General features: G+C 41.8%; 1 protein-coding gene across 1 annotated transcript in view; it reads left to right on the forward strand.

Moving 5' to 3' along the window:
• LOC136875434 (KH domain-containing, RNA-binding, signal transduction-associated protein 1) overlaps positions 1–21,650 on the forward strand; it is a 1,072,163-nt gene that overhangs the window by 181,873 nt on the left and 868,640 nt on the right. Inside the window, exon 2 of the mRNA XM_067148988.2 lies at positions 8,001–8,214. Within this exon, the coding sequence (XP_067005089.1) occupies positions 8,031–8,214 (184 nt within the window). The 5' untranslated portion in view covers positions 8,001–8,030. The remainder of the gene's footprint in view (positions 1–8,000; positions 8,215–21,650) is intronic.

The following is a 21,650-nucleotide window of genomic DNA, read 5'->3' on the forward strand; positions in this document are numbered from 1 at the left end:
TTTGGCGAATGACTAATGTGACATCACTAACGGTGAATTTTCTATTTCAACACACACTATTTATAAAAAATCCACAGCCGCAGCATCTTTGGCGAATGACTAATGTGACGTCACTAACGGTGAATTTTCTATTTCAACACACACTATTTATAAAAGTACACAGCCGCAGCATCTTTGGCGAATGGCTAATGTGACGTCACTAACGGTGAATTTTCTATTTCAACACACACTATTTATAAAAGTACACAGCCGCAGCATCTCTGGCGAATTACTAATGTGACGTCACTTCCGTCACACATTTTATCGTGTCACGTTACACAAATTTTCGGATGACCCACAGCCATGAGACATACTCATCTGAAAATGAAAATGATATACTGGCACAAGAGGAAGCAGTATCAGACTCAGCTCAGGGCCTCTGGTCGCCAACCCATGCTCCCAAGATGAGTTTACTTTAGTCGCCTCTTTGCAGAGGCAGTGGATACCTTAGAAGCATCCTTTACACCGTCCACACGGAGTAGACGGTGAAGTCCTCACAGGCCATATTTATAGGTATTGAAAGCAGAAACGGCTAGATTACATCTAATAATATGCTATTTGCATCCTTTCTGCACAAACGTTTACATTTTAATACTCACTTAGCCAGCAACCAGTCCATATTACTGCATAATCTGAAATGCCAAACACATCATAACAACATAAAATATAGAAAATATTGGAGATAATCGTTCGCCAAGTGTGCATTACTTTCTTAAGAATATACATTATCTCTCAAGTAGAATTGGTTATAGCAGACATGTTTAGACGAAGGTTGGAATTTCTCGCTCTTCATCTCTCCAGTTTATTGCTTGTAGCTGAATAAATATGTTCGTCTTTTTATTGTATCATCTCCCGAAAGTACCTGGCAGCCACCCAAAGTTCCATCAACTTACTGGAACTACTTTTATCACTCAGCGTGAGTAAATTGTAATATTACAACTGTCAGTTGAAATGTTATCTATGAAGAAAATATCCGCAATATTTATTTCTAATTTTAACGTTCATCTTGCACCTTCGAATCCTTAATTAGCAACGAGGAAAGAAACGCGTGTTTGTGAACGATGGCGAAAGTGTAAAAACGTGCGGGCTTCATTTACTCACGTAAGAAGACCTGTCAGTATTGTCCTCTACTTCTTACCCGCCTGTTTCTGAGCACCAATTAGTACAGCACCGCTTACCTCACGGTTATTTCCAATGGAAAGCAACAACTAGTACCCTCTAAATACTAATCACAGGGTATAAAGGAAGATAGTGGTGGTGGTGGAGATTATTGTTTCGTAGGAAGTACAACTGGGTAATCATATTTTATTAACACTAATCAGAAGGGAAAAGTGGCAAGAGGTCCGACCCTCTGAAAAATCCCGGTATCAGCAAAAGAAAGACAAGGGCCACGAAGGGCGTGACATGAAAGACTCCCTAGGCCTCGCAAATTTTATACCGTCGGGATCCTAAAGGATGAAGAGTTAATCGAGAAAGAACAGACACCAAAGATACGAGCGAGGACCATTGCATATTGAAAGATAAGAATTTCATTTCATTATTGAACTGAGATGAAAATAAATTAATAATATATTATGGTTCCACCTATTCAATACAATAACACTTAGTAATGCGAAGTTACATCACAAGTAGATCAAAAATGGTACCGGTTTCGACCCCAGATCTGGGTCATCATCAGTCGGTCGTTTAAAATGTACAAGATAAAAGCGATGCACAGATGAACAACGAGTATCGTAGACGATATAAAGATTTTTCAAGACGAAAGTTTGTGTGGAGCTATATAACACTTGAGTATAAAGCACTAGGTCTTAAATGTCTTTAAAATCTTTTTTTTTTTTTTTTTTTTTTTTTGCTAGTTGTTTTACGTCGCACCGACACAGATAGGTCTTACGGCGACGATGGGACAGGAAAGGGCTAGGAGTGGGAAGGAAGCGGCCGTGGCCTTAATTAAGGTACAGCCCCAGCATTTGCCTGGTGTGAAAATGGGAAACCACGGAAAACCATCTTCAGGGCTGCCGATAGTGGGATTCGAACCTACTATCTCCCGGATGCAAGCTCACAGCCGCGTGCCTCTACGCGCACGGCCAACTCGCCCGGTCTCTTTAAAATCTTGATGTGCAGATGAATAAATAGTTCGATGTTAATTCTTATAATCGCATGATTGATATATTAAGATACAAATAGCTAGTTGTCTTGTTGGGCAGAAAAGTTGAAATTAAACGGCATTGTGAAGAGATTACTAAGTGTTATTGTATTGAATAAGTGGAACCATAATATATTGTTAATTTAATTGTGGGCATTGCACAAGAAGTAATAATAATAATAATAATAATAATAATAATAATAATAATAATAATAATAATAATAATAATAATAATATGGCCTCAGCTACCGTGTGCAGACATTTTAATTTGACGTCATCTGGCTGCCTGCTCGTCAATTTCGACGTTCCCTTTTACTCTAGATGGCAAAGTAAACCTAATCTCTCTTGGGCGTCTATGGCTGAGTTTGAATGAATTTTGTCACGTAAACACTGAATGTGTCACCAGAGATCTTATACATGCCGACGTCGTACGACATGGAGTGTCAAATGGACTTCTTTTCCGCCCTTCAAAAATCCGACTACCTCTGCTGTGTTTGAACCAACTATTTTGGAATCCGTAGGCTGGCACTCTAATCACTGAGCCACAGAGGGAGCTAAGTACATAGAAGCAATGCCAGACTCAACTAAGGCCCCGTGGTCACCAACCCACACTCCCCTCTTTCGATTAGCAGGGGATTCCCTGGATATTTTTCTACAACCTCAACCCACAAGAGGAGTTGCAATTTGGGTGCACTGGTCGGATGTGTAGGTCTACTTTACCTCTTTCGCCGCTGGGAATGAACTTGGCGATAATTTCTATTGCAGAGTGTCCCTCTCGATTTTCATGACTTTTTTGAAGTGAACTTGTCCGTATTCTTCTTGACGATCCAAGCAATCATTTCCCCTACCCTCAGATACTATACTTCGTAATGTCTTGATACGGTTGAACTTGTTACAAATGTCTCTGTGCTCTGAAGTATCGATCGACCGTAATAACGACTTTAGCGAGGCTATTACATTCCGTCCGCAGTGTAATCTTGTAATGTATGACCTCACTAAACTGCTACTGCATAATCACTGGGCTGAATAGAAAAATAAATCCACCAATAGAAATACCGCAATATGTTGTTAAAAAGGGATAATATACGGATATATAAGACAGTCTTCTTCTGTCCCGCAGATCGCAGGCAGATCACGTCTTTGTTATGAGTTAGGAATTTAAAATGGTTCTAATATTGAACAACAGTTCGAATAATACTACACTAGACGAATCCTAGCTCTGATTTGATCTACTATATTTTAGAAGGCGGGGGGCTTCGTTTTGTGTCCAGCTTCGAGGGTCGTTTCCAAGTCTGCAAAGAAGAAATTATATTTGGAATTTAAGGAGAATCTTAATATTCAGCCATGTCATGATCCACTTGCCAACAAGGATGCTACAGTTTCAGCAACTAGTCGATCAATATGGAAATATCTTAACAATCTGGCAGAATAATAACGGCGGTGGTGATTATTGCTTTAAGGCGAGGTACATCTAGGGAGCCCATCCCCTACTATTATTAGTCAGAAGACGACAAGGAAGAGGTTCAGTCCTTTGAAGAATGAATATATCGGCAAAAGAGAGGTGGTGGTGGTGGTGGTTATTATTGTTTTAAGAGGAAGTACAACTGGGCAACCATTCTCTACATACCAGTAATCAGAGAGAAAATAAATGGAAGGGATCAGACTCTTCGAAAAATGAAGGTATCGGTCAAGGAAAGACAAGGGTCACGAAGGGCGTGAACATGAAAGACTTTCTAGCCCCCGATACGTAATAACGCCAGGGTCGATAAAGAACAAGAGGTCGGGTAGGAAAGAGCAAAGCGAGCAGCCTGACACAATGGCAAACTGAATTAGGAAAACTGTGGTGGCCAACTCAAGCTCGCAAGTTGTGAGACCCTGATCCTCTCGGCCGCTTCCTTCCCACTCCTAGCCTTTTCCTGTCCCGTCGTCGCCATAAGACCCATCTGAGTCGGTGCGACGTAAAGCAGATTGTAAAAATAAAGGGTGGTTATTGCTTTAAGAGTAAGTAGAACGGGGTGATCGACTTCAATTAACTACAATGGAAGAGGACCGACCATCCAAATATGAAGGCATCGGCAAAAAAAAGGTAGGTCCAACAAGGGCAAGAAAGAACTCCCTAATACCGTCGGCGACCAAGGAAGGTCGGATAGGAAAGGATGAAAGCGAGCAGCCTCGCACAAGTAAGTGCTCAGCTAGGGTCCCTGTGTTCGCCGACACAAACTCCCAAGTTAAGAGTTCCCGGGCGTTCTCCTTTTCTTCATCTCTTACGGCAGTTGGTGATACGTAGATAACCCATCCTCCCACCCTCCAGCCACAGGGAGTGCTACATATTCATACAAATAGCACAGAACAGATTACATTCAGAAAACCATTCTACTTGTTTCGTCGCTGCGACACAGATAGGTCTTATGACGACGATGGGATTGGACAGCTCTAGGACTAGGAAAGAAGCGACCGTGGTCTTAATTAAAGTACAGCCTCATGGTGTGAAAATGGGAAAATACGGAAAATCATTTTCAGGGCTACCAACAGTTAAACCAACAATCTTCCGAATGCAAGCTAACAGCTACGTGACCCAAAACGCGAAGCCAACTCACTCTATCCACGTACAGAAATAATGGGACCGGTGTCCCCTCATGTGTTGCTAGTAAAGATGGTGGTAATTATTGTTTTAAGAGGGTAACCATCCTCTGTATAACACTAATCAGAGAGAAAAATGGAAGGGGTCCGACGCTTCGAAGAATGAAGATATCGGCCAAAGACAGGCAAGGGTCACGAAGGGCGTGAAAATGAAAGACTCCCTAGGATTCGCAAACATAATATCGTCAGACTCGGAAAAGAACAACAGCTGAGCAAGCGAGGTCGGATAGGATAGATGTAAGCGAGAAGCCGAACACAAGTAGGTGGAAACAATGTCTTGACTCAGCTAAGGGACCCGTGGTCACCAAACCACGCTTCCTCTGGGCCGTTTTATTCACCACTTACGACATTTAGGAGATACCGTAGATGTTATTGTACCGGTTTCACCAACAGGGTTTGATGTGATAGTAGACTACTCGCAGTTTGGGCTAAGTTGCGTTATCTTCTACAAACTGTAAATCAGAACGTGTTACGTGTAAAACTGATTAACAAAAGATATCTAAACGTTTAAATTCAGACTTTCTCACGTCTTCAACAACGTGAGGGGTGTGACAGTTTCCCTTTCTGCTCTAATTCATCTTACTAGATGAACCCAGTTCTCACGTATCAGTTTCGATATTCGATAGCGCAGAGCAGCTGAACTCATTTTGAAATATGTTTGCAACCCACTCGCAAAAGAAAGGCAATTGCTTAATTTATCCAGCAACACATTCTTCTCCTAAAAGGAATAGCTATGGGATTGTGATTACTTTTTAAAGAGAGGGGAGGCTCACGAAGGGTGTCAAAATGAACATTATTCTACTCCGCACGAGTCTCAAACCGTCGGGATCGGAGGTCAGGAAAGGAGGTTGAATAGGAGAGATAACAATGAGGAGCCTGGAACAAGTTAGTGGAAATATCAGACTCCGATAGGGCCGCGTGGCCGCGAGGACACTTCTAGGCACCTAGTACGATAGCCAGGGCGGTACACATAGATGTTGGATATTATCGATACTAGTGGGTGTGCTGGCCTTTGTTTCAAGGAACCCCGGGTTCGATTCCAGGCCGGGTCGGGGATTTTAATCTTAAATGGTTATTACCATTGTTTCGGGGAATGGAGATGTATGTGTCGTCCTTAAATAGAAAAGGAAAAAAAGTAAAGAATGAAAACTTCTGGGAAAAAGATGAAGAGGACAAAAAAATAAAATGTTAAAAAACAGACAAAAATAAAAGTGATGATAAAGGAAGCGTGAGAAAAATAACAGTCCGCCTCTGTGTGGTGGTTAGTGTGATTAGCTGCCACCCCCGGAGGCTGGGGTTCGATTCCCGGTTCTGCCACGGAATTTAAAAAGTGGTACGATGGGCGGAACGGGGTTAACTCAGCCTCGGGAGGTCAACTGAGTAGAGGGATGGGGGTTCTATTCCCTCCTCAGCCATCCTCGAAGTGGTTTTCGTGGTTTTCCACTTCTCCTCCAGGAAAATGCTGGATATCTAACTTAAAGTCACGGCCGCTTCCTTCCAATCTTCCCATCCTTCCTTAAGGCCCATGTTCAGCATAGCAGGTGAGGCCGCCTGGGCGAAGTACTGGTGCTCTTCCCAGTTGTATCCCCGATCTAACGTCTCACACTCCAGGCCACTGCCCTTGAGGCGGTGGATGTGGGATGCCTTGCTGAGACCAAGGGAAAAACCAACCCTAGAGGGTAAACGGATTAAGAAAGAAAGAAGAGAAAAATAACGGAAAATATACTGAACTCCGGAAAACCATTTATTTGCCTTTAAACTTACACTTCCGTTGTGACTATGCATACGGAATTTTTTAACCTTGGCAATTCATAGAATTTTGGCAATGAATTCTGTTCGCAAGTCTTGAATCTGTCACATAAAGCTGGCCGTATGATGCTCGGCAATTTTCAGAAGGCAGTAAATCTGAAATGTACCCATAAATCATCCCCTAAATCTTATAACAGTAAGGACATAATACTGGAATATGGCTACGGTTAGCAGAGAAATATGCAAAGGACATTGTACTGTTATACAGCCTTACATGGTTCATGAAATCATTATCATGTAGCATAATACCTTTAAGCATACAGATTTCATTTAATAACACTACAGTGAATAACTCAATGTAAGTTTCATAATAAAGGACTTTTTAAAATCCTGCCATGGATTCTTTCTGTTTCTCGCTTATTGAACTCCAAAGACGTGGTTCCAGAGTAAATTTCGTATGGGTCCCTGCCCACCTGCGCGTTCTTTAGGATGGAGCCCTACCTAGAACGGTTTGTAATGCTTAAGGCAACACACACATCCAGCCCCTGAACCATCGGAACTAATCAGTTAAGGTAAAAATCTCAGATCCTTCCGGAATCACCTGGACCAAAGGCCAGTATGCTAACCATTTAGTCGTGGAGTATTAAACATAGATGTAATAATAGTATCGATATTTACATTACCTTTGTAGGGGAGTTGGCTGTGTGGTTAGGGCGCGCAGCCGTGAGCTTGCATCCGGGAGATAGTGGGGAGCTCTGAAGATGGTATTCCATGGTTTCCCATTTTCGACCCCTGTAGGTGGGGGCGGTGGAATAACACCCACGGTATCCCCAGCCTGTCGTAAGAGGCGGCTAAAAGGGGCCCCAGGGGCTCTGAACTTTGGAGCGTGGGTTGGCGACCACGGGGCCTTAGCTGAGTCCTGGCATTGCTTCCACGTACTTGTGCCAGACTCCTCACTTTCATCTATCCTATCCGACCTCCCTTGGTCAACTCTTGTTCTTTTCTGACCCCGACGGTATTACGTATGGAGGCCTAGGGAGTCTTTCATTTTCACGCCCTTCGTGGCCCTTGTCTTCCTTTGGCCGATACCTTCATTTTTCGAAGTGTCGGATCCCTTCCATTTTTTCTCTCTGATTAGTGTTATATAGAGGATGGTTGCCTAGTTGCACTTCCTCTTAAAACAATAATCACCACCACCATCATCTTTCCCATTTCCACACCAGACAAATGCTGTGGTTGTACCTTAATTAAGGACACGGCCGCTTCCTTTCCACTCCTAGGCCTTTCCTATCCCATTGTCGCCATAAGATCTGTGTCGGTGCGACGTAAAGCAAATGGTTTTGTACATTACTTTTGTAACGTAATACAAATGAAGTGTAAAACAACATTTCTTGGAGAAGTACTGACCGTCTTGTTTTCTTGTTCGCAGGTGTTCGCGCGCGTTTGTGAGTGAGGCAGGATGGAGGAGGATAGGTTAAGTGAAGGGAATACGAGTGTTCCTACTCAAGTGTCGTCAGAGATGGAGCAGCAAGGTGCAGTGGCAGCTTACCTCAAACAGTTGTTGGCTGAGAAACAACGCTTAGAGGAGCAGGCTGGAGGCGATGGCTGTCAGTTCACACTCACACAGAAGCTTGTCGCGATCGGTGAGTCTATTTATCCATCTATCATTCTTCTATAGCCTTGTTTACAGCATTTTCAATGCTGCTAAATTATTAGACTCGCGTCTTTATTGACTGTTAGCTGTCGTACCCCCATGTGCAGTGATTACACTTTCATCGAGAGGCATTGTTCCATTTCAAAATGTAACTTTCTAACACAATAAACATTCTAATGCTTAGTAAAATCTGTATATGGGCTACAATTATAAGTCGTTGGCTACACTTCATTTCTGTGAAAACAAAACAACAATAGCACCAGAAATATTTGTGGTGCATGGGTAGAAGTTCAATACGGTTTACTCAAGGTTTATAACATAAGGAATAAAAAGGATTCTAATTTTACGTGGAATTCATTTTAGAGGAGATATGTGTTTATTGCCATGTCTAGAAACCCACTAGAATATCTACTAGCATTACTGTTGGCCAATATATAATCCGATATGACGTCACTCACAAGAATGATGAGAAATATATTCCGTCACCAAACCGCGCAACATAAAAGCACAAGTAAATAGAAACTCTCTTTGAACATCCAGGCCAATCCTTATCATTACACTCCCATCGACAGGCTTTTTTCTGTGGTCGCACATACTGTCACGGCAAGAAAAAGCCCATCTATCCTTTTTGCTGTACCTAACAGTGTACACCAATCTTCTTGTCCCTAGTTCGTAAGTAGACAGGTTGGCAGCCTTGTGCACAGCGCGACCACGTCACCCGCGGTAAGTAAACAAAGGACAATCATACCACCCTTATATGTTTACGATACAAGTATTGACCGATGGTACTGATGTTGCATGAACCTAGGTAAATTTTTGCCATAAGCTACTATTTCAGGGATCTTTTCATGCCACTTTTGTATGCTTTTTAACCCGCGAAGTGTCACCGGAACTACCGCTGTAATATGAATTTATGAAATTGCACCCTAGTGTAGGCACTCCACTCACTCCGCTTGCTGTACACGAAAGCTCCGCGGCCGGTGATGCTCTTTTATTTTTAGTTTACGGGATTGCCGATAGAAGCGTCCTTTACGATCTGTCAGCGATCTCCGAATTGTTGCCAACTGTTAAGGAAATGTCCAGCGGACTGTTGCGAAATTTGTTTTAGGTTACAACCACTAAATAACTTTTTTCTTGCTGTGCGGGCAGTATGCGCCGCGGCGATAGTAAAGAGCCTCTCGAGGCCACTGTTTTCATGACAGAGCTTGACCTGGATTTGGAAAGATAGGTTACAGCTACTGAATTACATATTTTTCTTGGTGTGCTTCTTGCTGCGTTTTTATTCTGTGCGGGTTGGTAACGGAACCAGCGAGTTACGAATTATCGGAATGACGTCATTTCGGCCAATGGCCGTGCTCGTAGCTGGCCGGCTAATAGTCGATGGCACGTGAAAACTTTCGTTCTGTTATAAAAGTAAACATACATTTTTGGGCGGGTTGGTGGGTCCCTGGCATTGGTAATGAACACATCTCTCTTCTAAAAGGATTTTAAGATACAATTCGTATATATATTTCTTCGCGAAGTTGTGTGTTATATACTGGAGTGCCTAGGGTAGGGCGCTACCGCACCGAATTGTTTTCCGGGATGCTTTATAACTGACCGACCGACCGTAAAATTGAATCTGATCTAGGCAAGTACTTTCCCTATCCGATAGAAACCCCAAGCACCGAGCTCGATAGCTGCAGTCGCTTAAGTTCGGCCAGTATTTAGTATTCGGGAGATAGTAGGTTCGAACACCATTGCCAGCAGCCCTGAAGATGGCTTTCCGTGGTTTCCCATTTTCACACCAGGCAAATGTTGGGGCTGTACCTTAATTAAGGCCACGGCCGCTTCTTTTTCGTTTATACACTCATATTTTAGATTAATTAATAATCGTATGCTCTCAGCTACCGTTTGCAAGCAATTTTACTTGACGCCACCTGGGTGCTTGCTCGTCAATTTCGATGTTTTGTTTTACTACTAATAATAATAATAATGTTATTGGCTTTACGTCCCACACTACGGTTTTCGGAAACGCTGGAGTTCTTTTAGGTGCCAGTATATCTACTGACACGAGGGTGGCGTATTTGAACACCTTCAAATGCCATTGGACTGAGCCAGGATCGAACCCGCCAAGGTAACCGCAAGGAAAAGGAAGGGACTCGAAGTGCCTGTAAGGTGAAAGGTTTCCTAGGACTGGCAAATCTCATTTTGTCGAGATGGGAAGGAAACAGGAGATGAGGGAAGATCGGATGTGGAAGTTGAAAATGAGGAGCCTGTCTCAATTAAGTGGGAGCAGTTCTGGACTTAGCAGGGGGACCCGTGGTCAACTTTCCACGCTACCAAGTTAAGAACTCTTGAGGGAGTTGACCAAGTTTCGTATAGATGGGAAGGAGAGGGTGGCAAAAGTGGAATGAATGTCAAACTAATCTAGGCGCCCAGCGGTCACCTAGTCACGCTGTCAAGTCCGAGCCCATATCGATCACTTGTTTTAAGTCTCCTCTTGGACGGGAATAGCGTGCGTGTATTCTGTGATTAAGACAACTGACGATTAGAAAATTGAAGTCATGTTGATTTCACATTCCTTCTCACATTCAGTACCTATCCTAATTTTCCTCTTGGATATCCAATCCAGTATGTTCTACAGCAGCGTACGCCAGACCATAAGCACAAAATCTAAGGCGACAATAAATCAGCCGGCCGTGTACCTGTTCAGCTTCAGTCACATCACGAGTGTGCAATCCATCTTTTATGACGCTTACTCGCTGTTCTGTAACAACGAAAAGAGAAATATTGCTTGTAGTGCACTTTATTTGTCATTTACTTTAAAACTCTGAGTGCTTTACTTTTTTTTTATTACACCTTGTAAGTTATCCGGCACGAGGCCTGCAGTATGAACGTCATATCGAAAAGCGATTGCGTTTACACTCTCTGCCAAGTAAGCTTATAAACTAAGGGTACAACCTTAGTCTTTGTCCCCTGTTAACACTGAAAGTAGTAAGGTAAGGGTGTATTCTGCCCGCAGGCAGGTCCGAACCTCCGCAGAGGTGTTCCTGAGCCGGAGTTTACGTGCGGTAGGGTGGCCAGTTCCTTTCCGCTCCTCCATTCCCTTACCCCCCACCAACAGCCCGTGGCAATCCATCCAACTTCTGACCACGCCCAATGTTGCTTAACTTCGGAGATCTCACGGGATCCGGTGTTTCAACACGGCTACGGCCGTTGTGAAAGTAGTGGTTTATAGTTATTTTCTAACTGTAGAGTTCGATTCTAGGTCGCTAACCATACAGTTTAGGGACCCTATTTGCCGCTATGACGTCTTATAGTTACTGTTAATCTTGCAGGTTGGCACTATGTAGTCATGTTTTTTTCGTGACTTGCGAGATGATACGTACTGCCACTGACGTATTGTGAACATCTCTAATGTTACATTTGCGGGAATAAGTAAAGCACATTTTCTTTCTGTGTACATTGTAGATCTGTTTGGTTAATACTAGGCAAGTAGAATTATGGCATTTTCGAATAACGTAGTTGTATTAAATGTATAGAATTCAACTAGGATGTATAAGAAGCAAGAAAAATCTATAAGAACTCCTCCGAAAAGGAAAGCAACGTTACCTCCTCTATAAAGATCAGTTCAGTTAAAATGGCAGGGAATTTCGTTATCAACTTAACTTGTCTTGTCACTCTTTGGTGCGGTTTGCAGACTTAGTATTTGTGTATTATCGACTTACGGCATATGTACATGTAATATGTTTGCTTGTGTGTATTATTAAAGTTGGTGGACGAAAAATCAGTAACCTGCGCTTTGCTGATGACACCACTCTCCTTGCTAGCAGTGAGGATGAACTTGCAGAATTACTAGCAAGGGTAAAAGATGCTATGGCTAGAGATCAACCTGAGCAAGTCCAAACTAATGATAATTGACAGAGCGGCACATATCCAGCTGACAGGTCGATTAAGGGAACTGGAAATGGTAAATGACTTTATATACTTTGGTCGACCATCTGTGATACTGAAAGTTCTGACAAAGAGATTAGGAGACGTATCACCTTAGGGCGCGCTGCCATGAGCAAACTCACAAAAATATGGCAGAGCAGAGCAATTACAAACAGTACAACGATTAGACTAGTTGATTCTCTTGTGTTCTCTGTCTTCCTTTATGGTTCCGAGACCTGGACCCTCAAGGCAAGAGATAAGTACCGTATCGACGCCTTTCAGATGTGGTATTGGAGAAGGATGCTCCGTGTACCTTGGGCGGAAAGAACTAATGCATCTATTATTCAAGAACTGAATATCTCCGAACTTCTCTCCTCCCGCGTCATAAAGAGAATCGTCCAATTCTTCGGACATATTGTAAGACGTGATAGTGAAAATCTGGAGAAATGTATCATGGAAGGCAAAGTTTTCGGCAGAAGACCACAAGGAAGGACATCGAGTAGGCTAGGTGGATTGATCAAGTTCTGCGTCTTCAGCAGGCTTTAAGAGAAGCTGAACATCGTCAAAGTTGGCGCCGCTTAATCCAGAATATTGTGTGAAGTCAAATGGGATCACGACGCTCAGCAATGAGTTACACGACTTATGATGATGATTATTAAAGCATGGTTTCACTTTTGTCCGACAAGTAGCCTAATAGCGAATTTCAAGAAGTGAACAGATTTATTTACACAAGCCAACCATCGAAGAATACGGTTACAGTAATGCGTATAACAAATAAAGGAGAAATATATAACATTAAATTGAGCGAGGGAGTGGGTTTATTTCCTCAGCTCCTCACTGAGGTTGAAAACCGACTTTATGAATATCTTCATTGATGATTTACTTCAGTGAGGGAACCTCCATTTTTGATACTTATTTTGAGGTTAGTTTGTTGATGTTTATGTTTCGTGATTTCAATATGTAACTAGTCAAGTTGGCAGCAGTGATGAGCCATAAAAAAGAGAATAGGGTGGCGATATTTTCTGTTTAGTGTATAGTCTTACGTGCTTAGTCAATTATGGCGGTAACTTGGCCCACGACGCGCCACTTGCACGCACTCTACAGTGTGATGGCAGAAGTGCCAGACCCGTAGCTTAGATCATTTCCAGCAGAACAAGTATGACATTGGCCACCATAGATCAATTAGTAGAGCAACCGATGCGAAATAGGGAGGTGGAGGGTTCGGATCCCGCTGGTGTCCGCTTGGCCATTTTTGTTCTGTACTTAACATCTCTTCAACACCTACTACAGTAGAACCCCTATTTAACATCTTACAGGGACCAGATTTTACCGTTTACCGTAAATCGAGGTTTCTGTAGAAAGCACACCTTTTCTAGAGATCTGTGTCTGTTTTAACAAAAATTGTATCATCATAAATTATTTACACAGTGACAGCAATAAAGCAAGGAGAAATCTACACTGCACACTGTGCTGTATTTTCAGTTTGTGCGTCATTCTGATATATTTTTGTCGGTGAATACGAAACCCCTTCGGTGTAAGGTTCTTCTTGCAACGGTGTTCCATAAGTCAGGAATGATATCAAACTCGCACAAAAACACATTAAAATCGGAATGAAACAGCAATCGGTCTTTCGCTGAGATTTTCCAAGAAGCGGTTTACTCATTAGGACGTATTTTCTAATTCTAATAGTCTGAAGACGCATATTCAGTTTCATTCTAAAAAAAAAAAAAAAAAAAAAAAAAACTGTAATAACGTCACTCCAGAAGTTTGTGGCATACATTTCCATTTTCTTACTTCAAACAGCGTCACCTAACCTCTGTTTATCGCGCACGTATTATGAAAACATATTTCAAGCACCCTGTAGAATAACATTATCACTATAAATTTACACGGGAATAGCCTTTCTGAAATTTAACAAGACGCGAAAGTACATAACTTATGGTCTAAAATTAGTGGTGCATACCGATGTATCTTGAGAAGGAGAAGTATCACATTCGTATTTTATTTCAGTACATAGTATTAAAATGAAGCAATCGTTTACTTCAACCTTTATTTCTAAGGGGATAAAAACTGCTGGCATTGCACTTATTGCGAAAACATATTATCCCGATGTTTGTTTACACGAGTCGGAGTTGTTAGGAGACCTCATGCTCGCTCGAGATCGACACGCTCGCGCATAGCAAGTAATCGATAGGGAAGATAATCGATCGCATATAATATAAGCGCTGGAGTAGTCTCATATATTGTATCAAATATAGTAGCGACAATATGCGACACTCTGCGAGATATCGAGTGACAGCGATTAGAGCTCTGTGTAGCGGAGTGACCTGGAGTTACTGATTCTGTCGTAAGACCACGTGTATTTGTTTGTGAAGTTTTTTGCGTTTTTTATGCGTTTGCATTAAGTTGACAGAAGTAAATAGTAGCTTGTGTCATTCCTTTATATCTCCTATCAATATGAGTGGAAAGATATGTGCTGCGTTTGGCTACAATAACTATGAAGTGCAGAAGGATTCGCGGTCTTCTGTTTCCCTCGTGACAAGAAAATGTAAGTAAATACTGTGTTTGCATATATATTCTTCTAGTTAAAAAGAGATTTTTATAGTACTTTCTAAACTTCTGACCTGCGCTACCCATATTTTAACTGGCTTAAAATACAATGACCTTATATTATTGTATTAGTGCAGCAGTTAACCTTCAATACCGATGTGTTGTAGGTGTGATCTGTGGGTTTTGATTTAATTCAGGAAAATGCATCTGCATATGTGTGTGGCTGGTTGAGTTCCAAAGTTACCCCATTTGGAATGTCGTAATGCGTTGTCAAGCACTGAGGAAAATATGGGTGATTTAAGAAATGTACATATTTTGTTGAAACAGTATGATGATGCAAATTTTCTTTCCCTAAAGTAATGCAAGCATTGCTTATAGGGAAATTTTGAATGCTTTTGTGGCTAAATTTATAGATTTTCTTTCTGTTAGTAGGCTTCAAGTTAAAAGGAAAGTTGTCCAGCTCTTAAATGTAAAATCATTGAATCACGTGTGTAAGGAATGTGCCGATATTTTTATTGACAAGTGTCCTAATGTGATAATAGAATGCTTTTAAATGAGAAGAAAGACAAATCTAGCCGTGAAAGTTCAGGCAGATATGCTAAAGCTAAAAAGGGAATGCATAAATGAAAGATCAAGCCCTTTCACAGCAGTCCATTTCACATCTTGATTATATGGCTAATTTCAGTCTTTAAATAATGACGTGTAAAATAATTCTTCACTCATTTATCCACAATTGCTTTTGCAACTTTGAAGTTAATATTTTAGTAACACTTTCTTTCTAGACGTAATTTATTTATCCATTTCCGTACATACATTTCCATTGATATTTGAATTTAGCGCGACATTGCAGGTCACGCCACTAGGAGCGCAACTTGCGAAGTGTCTCCCATTTTAACAAGGCTAAATCCGGAAGTGTCGTGTATTGTCTCTACTGTATTTGACTGTATTTAGTAGGGTGTGTGAATATTGATAACGGATAAAAACTAACACGCCTGAATTTTCCCGTAATAACGGATGAATCAGTAAAAGGGTTCTGATTGTAACCGATTAATATAAGAACTTTCGAAGGTTTTAATGACGTTGTCATTAAAACGGGGGTACTCTTCTGCAACAGTGGCCGCGGTCGGATATGCATCTGAGTCCGACATCTCACTTTAGCCCAAAGTGACCGCGCTCTAAGTTCCTCTTCTGCCTTGAACATCCTTAGCAAGCTTATGACGTCTTTTTCATAGCTTCTTAATATCCCATAACCTAAATGAATAGAAATAAATATTTGAGAATTTTAACATTTCCTTAACGCTAAATGCCTGTTTTGTTCTATTGTGAATCGAATATAAAATAGTATTGTCCTTATGAAATAATATTCGGGACTGGGAATTTCTTATGTTAAATGCGGGTTTACGTTAAATCGAGGTTACGCAACATCGGGGTTATACTGTATATGTACGTAACACGACCTAATAGGTTGAAAGTTAATTTCGATTAGAATGTGGTCGTGAAAATTCAATATTCTGTGATCGTTGTGGTTTTGTGTTCACGTTTTTTACATACATAAGCGTTATAGCTAGGAGTCGTCTGAAATTAGCGATATGAGATGTGTGACGCGATGCTACCTGGCGACCGTGCAGGCTATGATGTGAAGTACTAATGAAAGGCCATGTCTGAGAGACGTAAAGGAGACTCTTCTATCATCTCACACTCTAGAGCAGGGCCTCTCAGGGTGCATGCGCACGTGCATTGCAGGGCGCAAGGTGCAGGAGATGACTTCATTAGGTTGACCAGCGTCCAAATACCTACTCCTCTTTCCCTAAACCTGTCTCACCCATTCGGCCTGTGTCCGCCTTCTTCACCTTCCCCACTGATTCTGCCCTCACTGCGAAATGTTTATGCATGGTGAGCGGACACACACTGTTGTAGGGGACAATGTTACCATTGTTAAAATACCCTTCTTTCAATTTGGTTTGAGCAGACAATTTATCTTCTCTAGTTCTTCTTTTCCTTTTTCTTTGCAATTATACCAGTAGTGTCTGGCTAACAGCAATTCTAAGAGCGTACTTTAAATTACAATCATAAATACTCGCACGCAATCTAGTTTTCGTACAAGTCAAAACAGAAAACAGTGACCTTTCACATATGCATGCGGAACCATACATTGAAATAATCTTAGCTGCTTCTCGATGCAGCTTAGGAAAATCTTCCTTCGACAAATTCTCGTAGAATTCGAGCAAGGCCTTCGTATTGAAAAATATCTCTTTTTGATGATCACGTAATTATTGTCGCACAGATTAAGTATTTGGCTTTATCGTCACGACTGAGAAAGAATTGAAATGGACTTTCGAAAGTATTTGCTTTCTTCGAAACAGGTTGCTCCATTATTATGTTGTTGTCTTGAGCTTAACTATTTCACTGATAAACAAGCCGTCTATCACCGAACGCTTCGTCGCTCTTAGTACCCTACACCATCCGAGTCAAGCCGAGTTGAGCCGAGTCGGACCGATGCATAGTGCACAGAGCTTCTGCACCTCGGTTTGCACGCCTGAGATTTTGGGCGTTTGAGAGGCCTTGCTCTAGAGAACTGAGTATTTCTTTCGCGATAGTTTCGTTCACCCCGAGTCAGTTTCCCCTTTTCGACGCACTGAATCTACACTCTTCGACTCCATATTCCATACAGATTCTCTCGAAAAGGATTCGTTACAAGCAAATAAATTAATCGTATCAATTTGAGTTTCATTTTTTGAAAGACATACTTATGATCATTTGAGTTTTCCAAAGGGAAATTTGACACCGAATTAAGAATTAAAATTATAAAACATACATTTTAGGCTGTTACAAACTTTCGTAAAACATATTCGCAATAACACCAGTTTGCACGAATAAACAAAAATCTACACCGTAGGTAAGCAACCTTGTAACTACTTATTTAGATATGATTTCAGTATACTCATCACTCCACCAACAAAAGAAAAAGTGGACAGTCCTACCATAGTATGGTCCAGTTTCTGAAAAACTATGAAATCTGATAAAAAAAACAGGGTTATTCTGTAGTGTATAAATGTGGTTCTTGTTTATCAAATGAAAATCCACAGCCTGTTTCCAGTCGTTTGCCCGCGTCAGGAATGGAATCAATGAAGCCCCATCTAGCGGTGACGATAGGAATTGTGCTGGCTGCCGAAGCCTGTCGCACTCCTCTGGGGCAATGATTCATGACTGACAGATGTAATGAAATGATAGTGGAGAGTGTTGCTGGAATGAAAGATAACAGGGAAATCTAGAGTACACGGAGAAAAACCTATCCCGCCTCCTCTTTGTCCAGATCAAATCTCACACGGACAGACCGGGATTTGGACCACGAAACCCAGTGGTGAGGCCGGCGCGCTGCCGCCTGAGCCACGGAGGCTCTATCTAAAAATTATTATTAATGATAATTATTGCCATTTATAAGAAATATGGAAGTTGTGGATGAAAATAAGTAGCTTACTCGAAATTAAGGGATGGCTTGCTTCGGAATGACAGTTGTTGTGAAAGTTTTGGAAGTAAATAGTTTAAACGAACTAGATATGTGAACTAATTCAACCTCCACAAACTACACTTCCTGTCTGCTAACAGAAACTTCACTGGGATCAGCGGAGGAGCTACGTATGGATTTTCTTCTCTCCCACGCTAATCTCTGTACTGGCTGCCGCTTTTGCATGATGCATACCCACAAGAGTTCAGATGAAGATGTGACGTGTGGTGTCCGCTGGTAATGCTATTAAACACACTAGTCCAGTTGCACATTCCGTTTACTTAACTATTCTGTTGCTCTTTGCGGCCAAATGATGCGAGCGTGCAAATTACCTAATTAATATAAAATGGGGAAGGTAAATTATAGGGTTCAAAGCTGAAAGTAATTACTTCCATGACATGTGGATTTGCTCAGATGGATTATGTACTGATATAAAAATCCGTAATAGCCAGCTTAAGTCTCATGACCCTACTTCAAGTCTACGTTTAAATATCACTGAATTGAAATGGCATAGTCGTGCATGCTCCAGACCAATGGTATTCAAACATTTTGGTTGGCGTACCCCCAAAATCCAATTGTTTTACCTTGCCTCTGTGGATCCGTGGTAGAGTGTCGTCCTCCGAATCCCAAGATAGCGGGTTCAAACCCGGCAGAGGTAGTCGGATTTTTGAAGGGCGGAAAAAAGTCCATTCGACACTCCATGTCGTACGATGTCGGCATGTAAAAGATCTCTGGTGACACATTTGGTATTTACCCGACAAAATTAATTAAATCTCAGCCATAGACGCCCAAGAGAGTTCCGGTTTACTCTGTCTGCCATCTAGCGGACCTAGAGTAAAACGAAACGTCGAAACTGACGAGCTGACAGCCAGATGGCGTCAAATCGAAATGTCTGCACACGGTAGCTGAGGCCATACGATTATTATTATTACCTTGGTATCGCCGAAGTATGAGGAAACTGTGATTATACTAGAAATAAAAAAGTGATTGTTGTTGGATGACAAATAATATTAACTATAAACTTAATCATCATCATTGTCATCTTCCACCGCTTATCCCGCATGATGCTTCTCGAAGCACTTTTCTAGCTGAACTATTTTATCTACAAGTGCCGTTCCCGACCAGCGCTGCATTGGTGTTGCAAGATGAAAAAAATTCAGTTCTCAATGTTGTGATCGACTTTTTGAGAATCGCGGATATTAGAATTTGACTCATCATTGTGCTCATCGCATTGTTGCTAGTGTTTTGTTTGTTCTCCCCCTCTCCTCCCGGAAGAGTGATTCATTGTAGTGTTATGTACTTGAAGAAATTGGACGATTTGGTTTTCATTTCTTGTATGTACTTTGCGCTGACAATATTTATATTTCTGTATGTGTGTTATGAGTGTTCCTTGTACGTGGAGGATGACCAAATGTTGATACAACAAAGGTCAATAAAATACAATTAAAAAGCTTATCCCGCTTGCACGGACTGAAGCATAAGAGTTGTGGCCGGGGATTTACGGTCGCATGTCCTTCCCGACACCACGGGATATTCAACTGAAAATCCCACCCCAGCACCATCAGGAATCAAACCACGGTCGCTGGGCAAAGGAAACCTCGTAATTCCTTCGGAGTATAGTTTACAGAAGATGTCAAAAACTTAGCTGTCAGCAATGGCCGGAAAACTGTTCCTGGCATTTTCATTGCTCGATAGTCCAATTATTCGACCATTGGAATCTTCTATTCCCTCCTCGGGCAAGCCTTCACAATGCAGATGAAGAAACGTAGTTTTCTCCTGAGTGGATTTACGAGGTTTTCATTGCCTAGCAATGATATACAGCATACACGAGTATAATTATGAATGCAGTAATTAATTATGTACTACAAAGGGTGTACTATATTGTTTCACACTTTATTTTTTTACCCAAATGAAGTACTTTACACATCAGTTGTTACGTCCATCTTCCCAACATATTCTGTAACTGTATGCATTTTTGCCATCGATGTGTCAGTCTCTTCAGACCTTCCTGAAACCATTCTTTCGGAGTGCTGCGTACCCAGGCCTTGACAGCTGTGTCTATTTGTGCAAAATCCGCAAAACGGCGACCACGCAGAGGTTTCTTCATCTTCCCGAACAGGTGATAATCACTTGGTGCCAAGTCGGGTGAGTATGGTGGGCGTGGCAGCACCGTGAATCCCATTTGATCAATAGCAGCGGTGGTCTCATGGTAAGGGAGCCATGTCCCATCACCAGTTACAAGCCTAGCATGAAGTTGGCTGAATCTTGATCATGGCGTTGCAGAAGTTCTCTGGAAACGTCCACACGCCTCTGCTTTTCGTCTGCAGACAAGAGTCTTGGCACCCTCGTGGATTACACCTTCCTCAAATGTAACGGGCCGTGCACGATCCGCTGCAGGGTGTTTCGGCTAATTCCCGTGACTGCCTTCATTTCCGTAAATGTGATGCATTTGTTTCCTTGGATGGCCAGTTCAACCCGAGCAATGTTGGTTGGTGTTGACACTGTCACATTACTTCCAGAACTGGTTCCCTTTTCCACCGATGTGCCCCGTTGTTTTCCATCCTTCCACCCAGTCGTAAACTGTTTTCCGTGACGGCGCATGTCCTCCACAGACTTCCACCAAGCACCGATGAATTTCGGAACCAAGTCGTATAGCGCTGTCCCTGACGGTTGCTTTCCATGTTGACTGCTCCTACGCTGACAGTGTTGCTATGAAATGGCCATGACAAGTGCATTCGTGGGCCCCTGTGCGTCTGCTGCTACCAAACGGTGGAACAAGACACTAGTTACACGTCACCGCCTTCAAAAGTGAAATGTGAACCATACCTGGATGTACAAAAAATAAAGTGTAAAACAATATAGTACGCCCTTAGTAAATACACTTCTACTGAAAGGATTGAAGTGAATGAGTGGATTTCGAAACAAAAATGAAAAAAAGCAATGCAGCATAAGTAAGCATTTTTACATAGACCTACCTAGTCAATGGCAGGTACAAACTGACACATATTTTAGAATCACTAGTTCGGAAAGGGGACTCTGTGTAATGGTAGACAAAAACATTAAATTAAAACAAGATGTTACTGAAAATGACCAGACTCAACAGATTTTTTGACGTGCTCGCTGAAAACGGAAAGCTAGTGCACCTGTCCCAGGCCCGACAGAGTGCTGAATATATATAATCATATTCACAAATATGTCATCGGATGGAAATATGATGGATGAGGAACTTTGGAAAATCAAACACGGGCATCGAAGTCCCATCCCCCCCCTACTGCCAACTAGCACAACGGCTACGCTCGGGAGCATATGGGTCAATGGCCCTGTTCGTTAAATAAAGTGGGCACTTAATTAAATATATTGAAAGTAGGGTACTATAGCAAGAGGAATACGCTAATCTACTAAATGATAAGAATGGATTGTTCCCAATTGAAAACACAATTTTAATTACACACGAG

The sequence above is a fragment of the Anabrus simplex genome, chromosome 6, assembly GCF_040414725.1.
Source record: "Anabrus simplex isolate iqAnaSimp1 chromosome 6, ASM4041472v1, whole genome shotgun sequence".
NCBI lineage: Eukaryota > Metazoa > Arthropoda > Insecta > Orthoptera > Tettigoniidae > Anabrus > Anabrus simplex.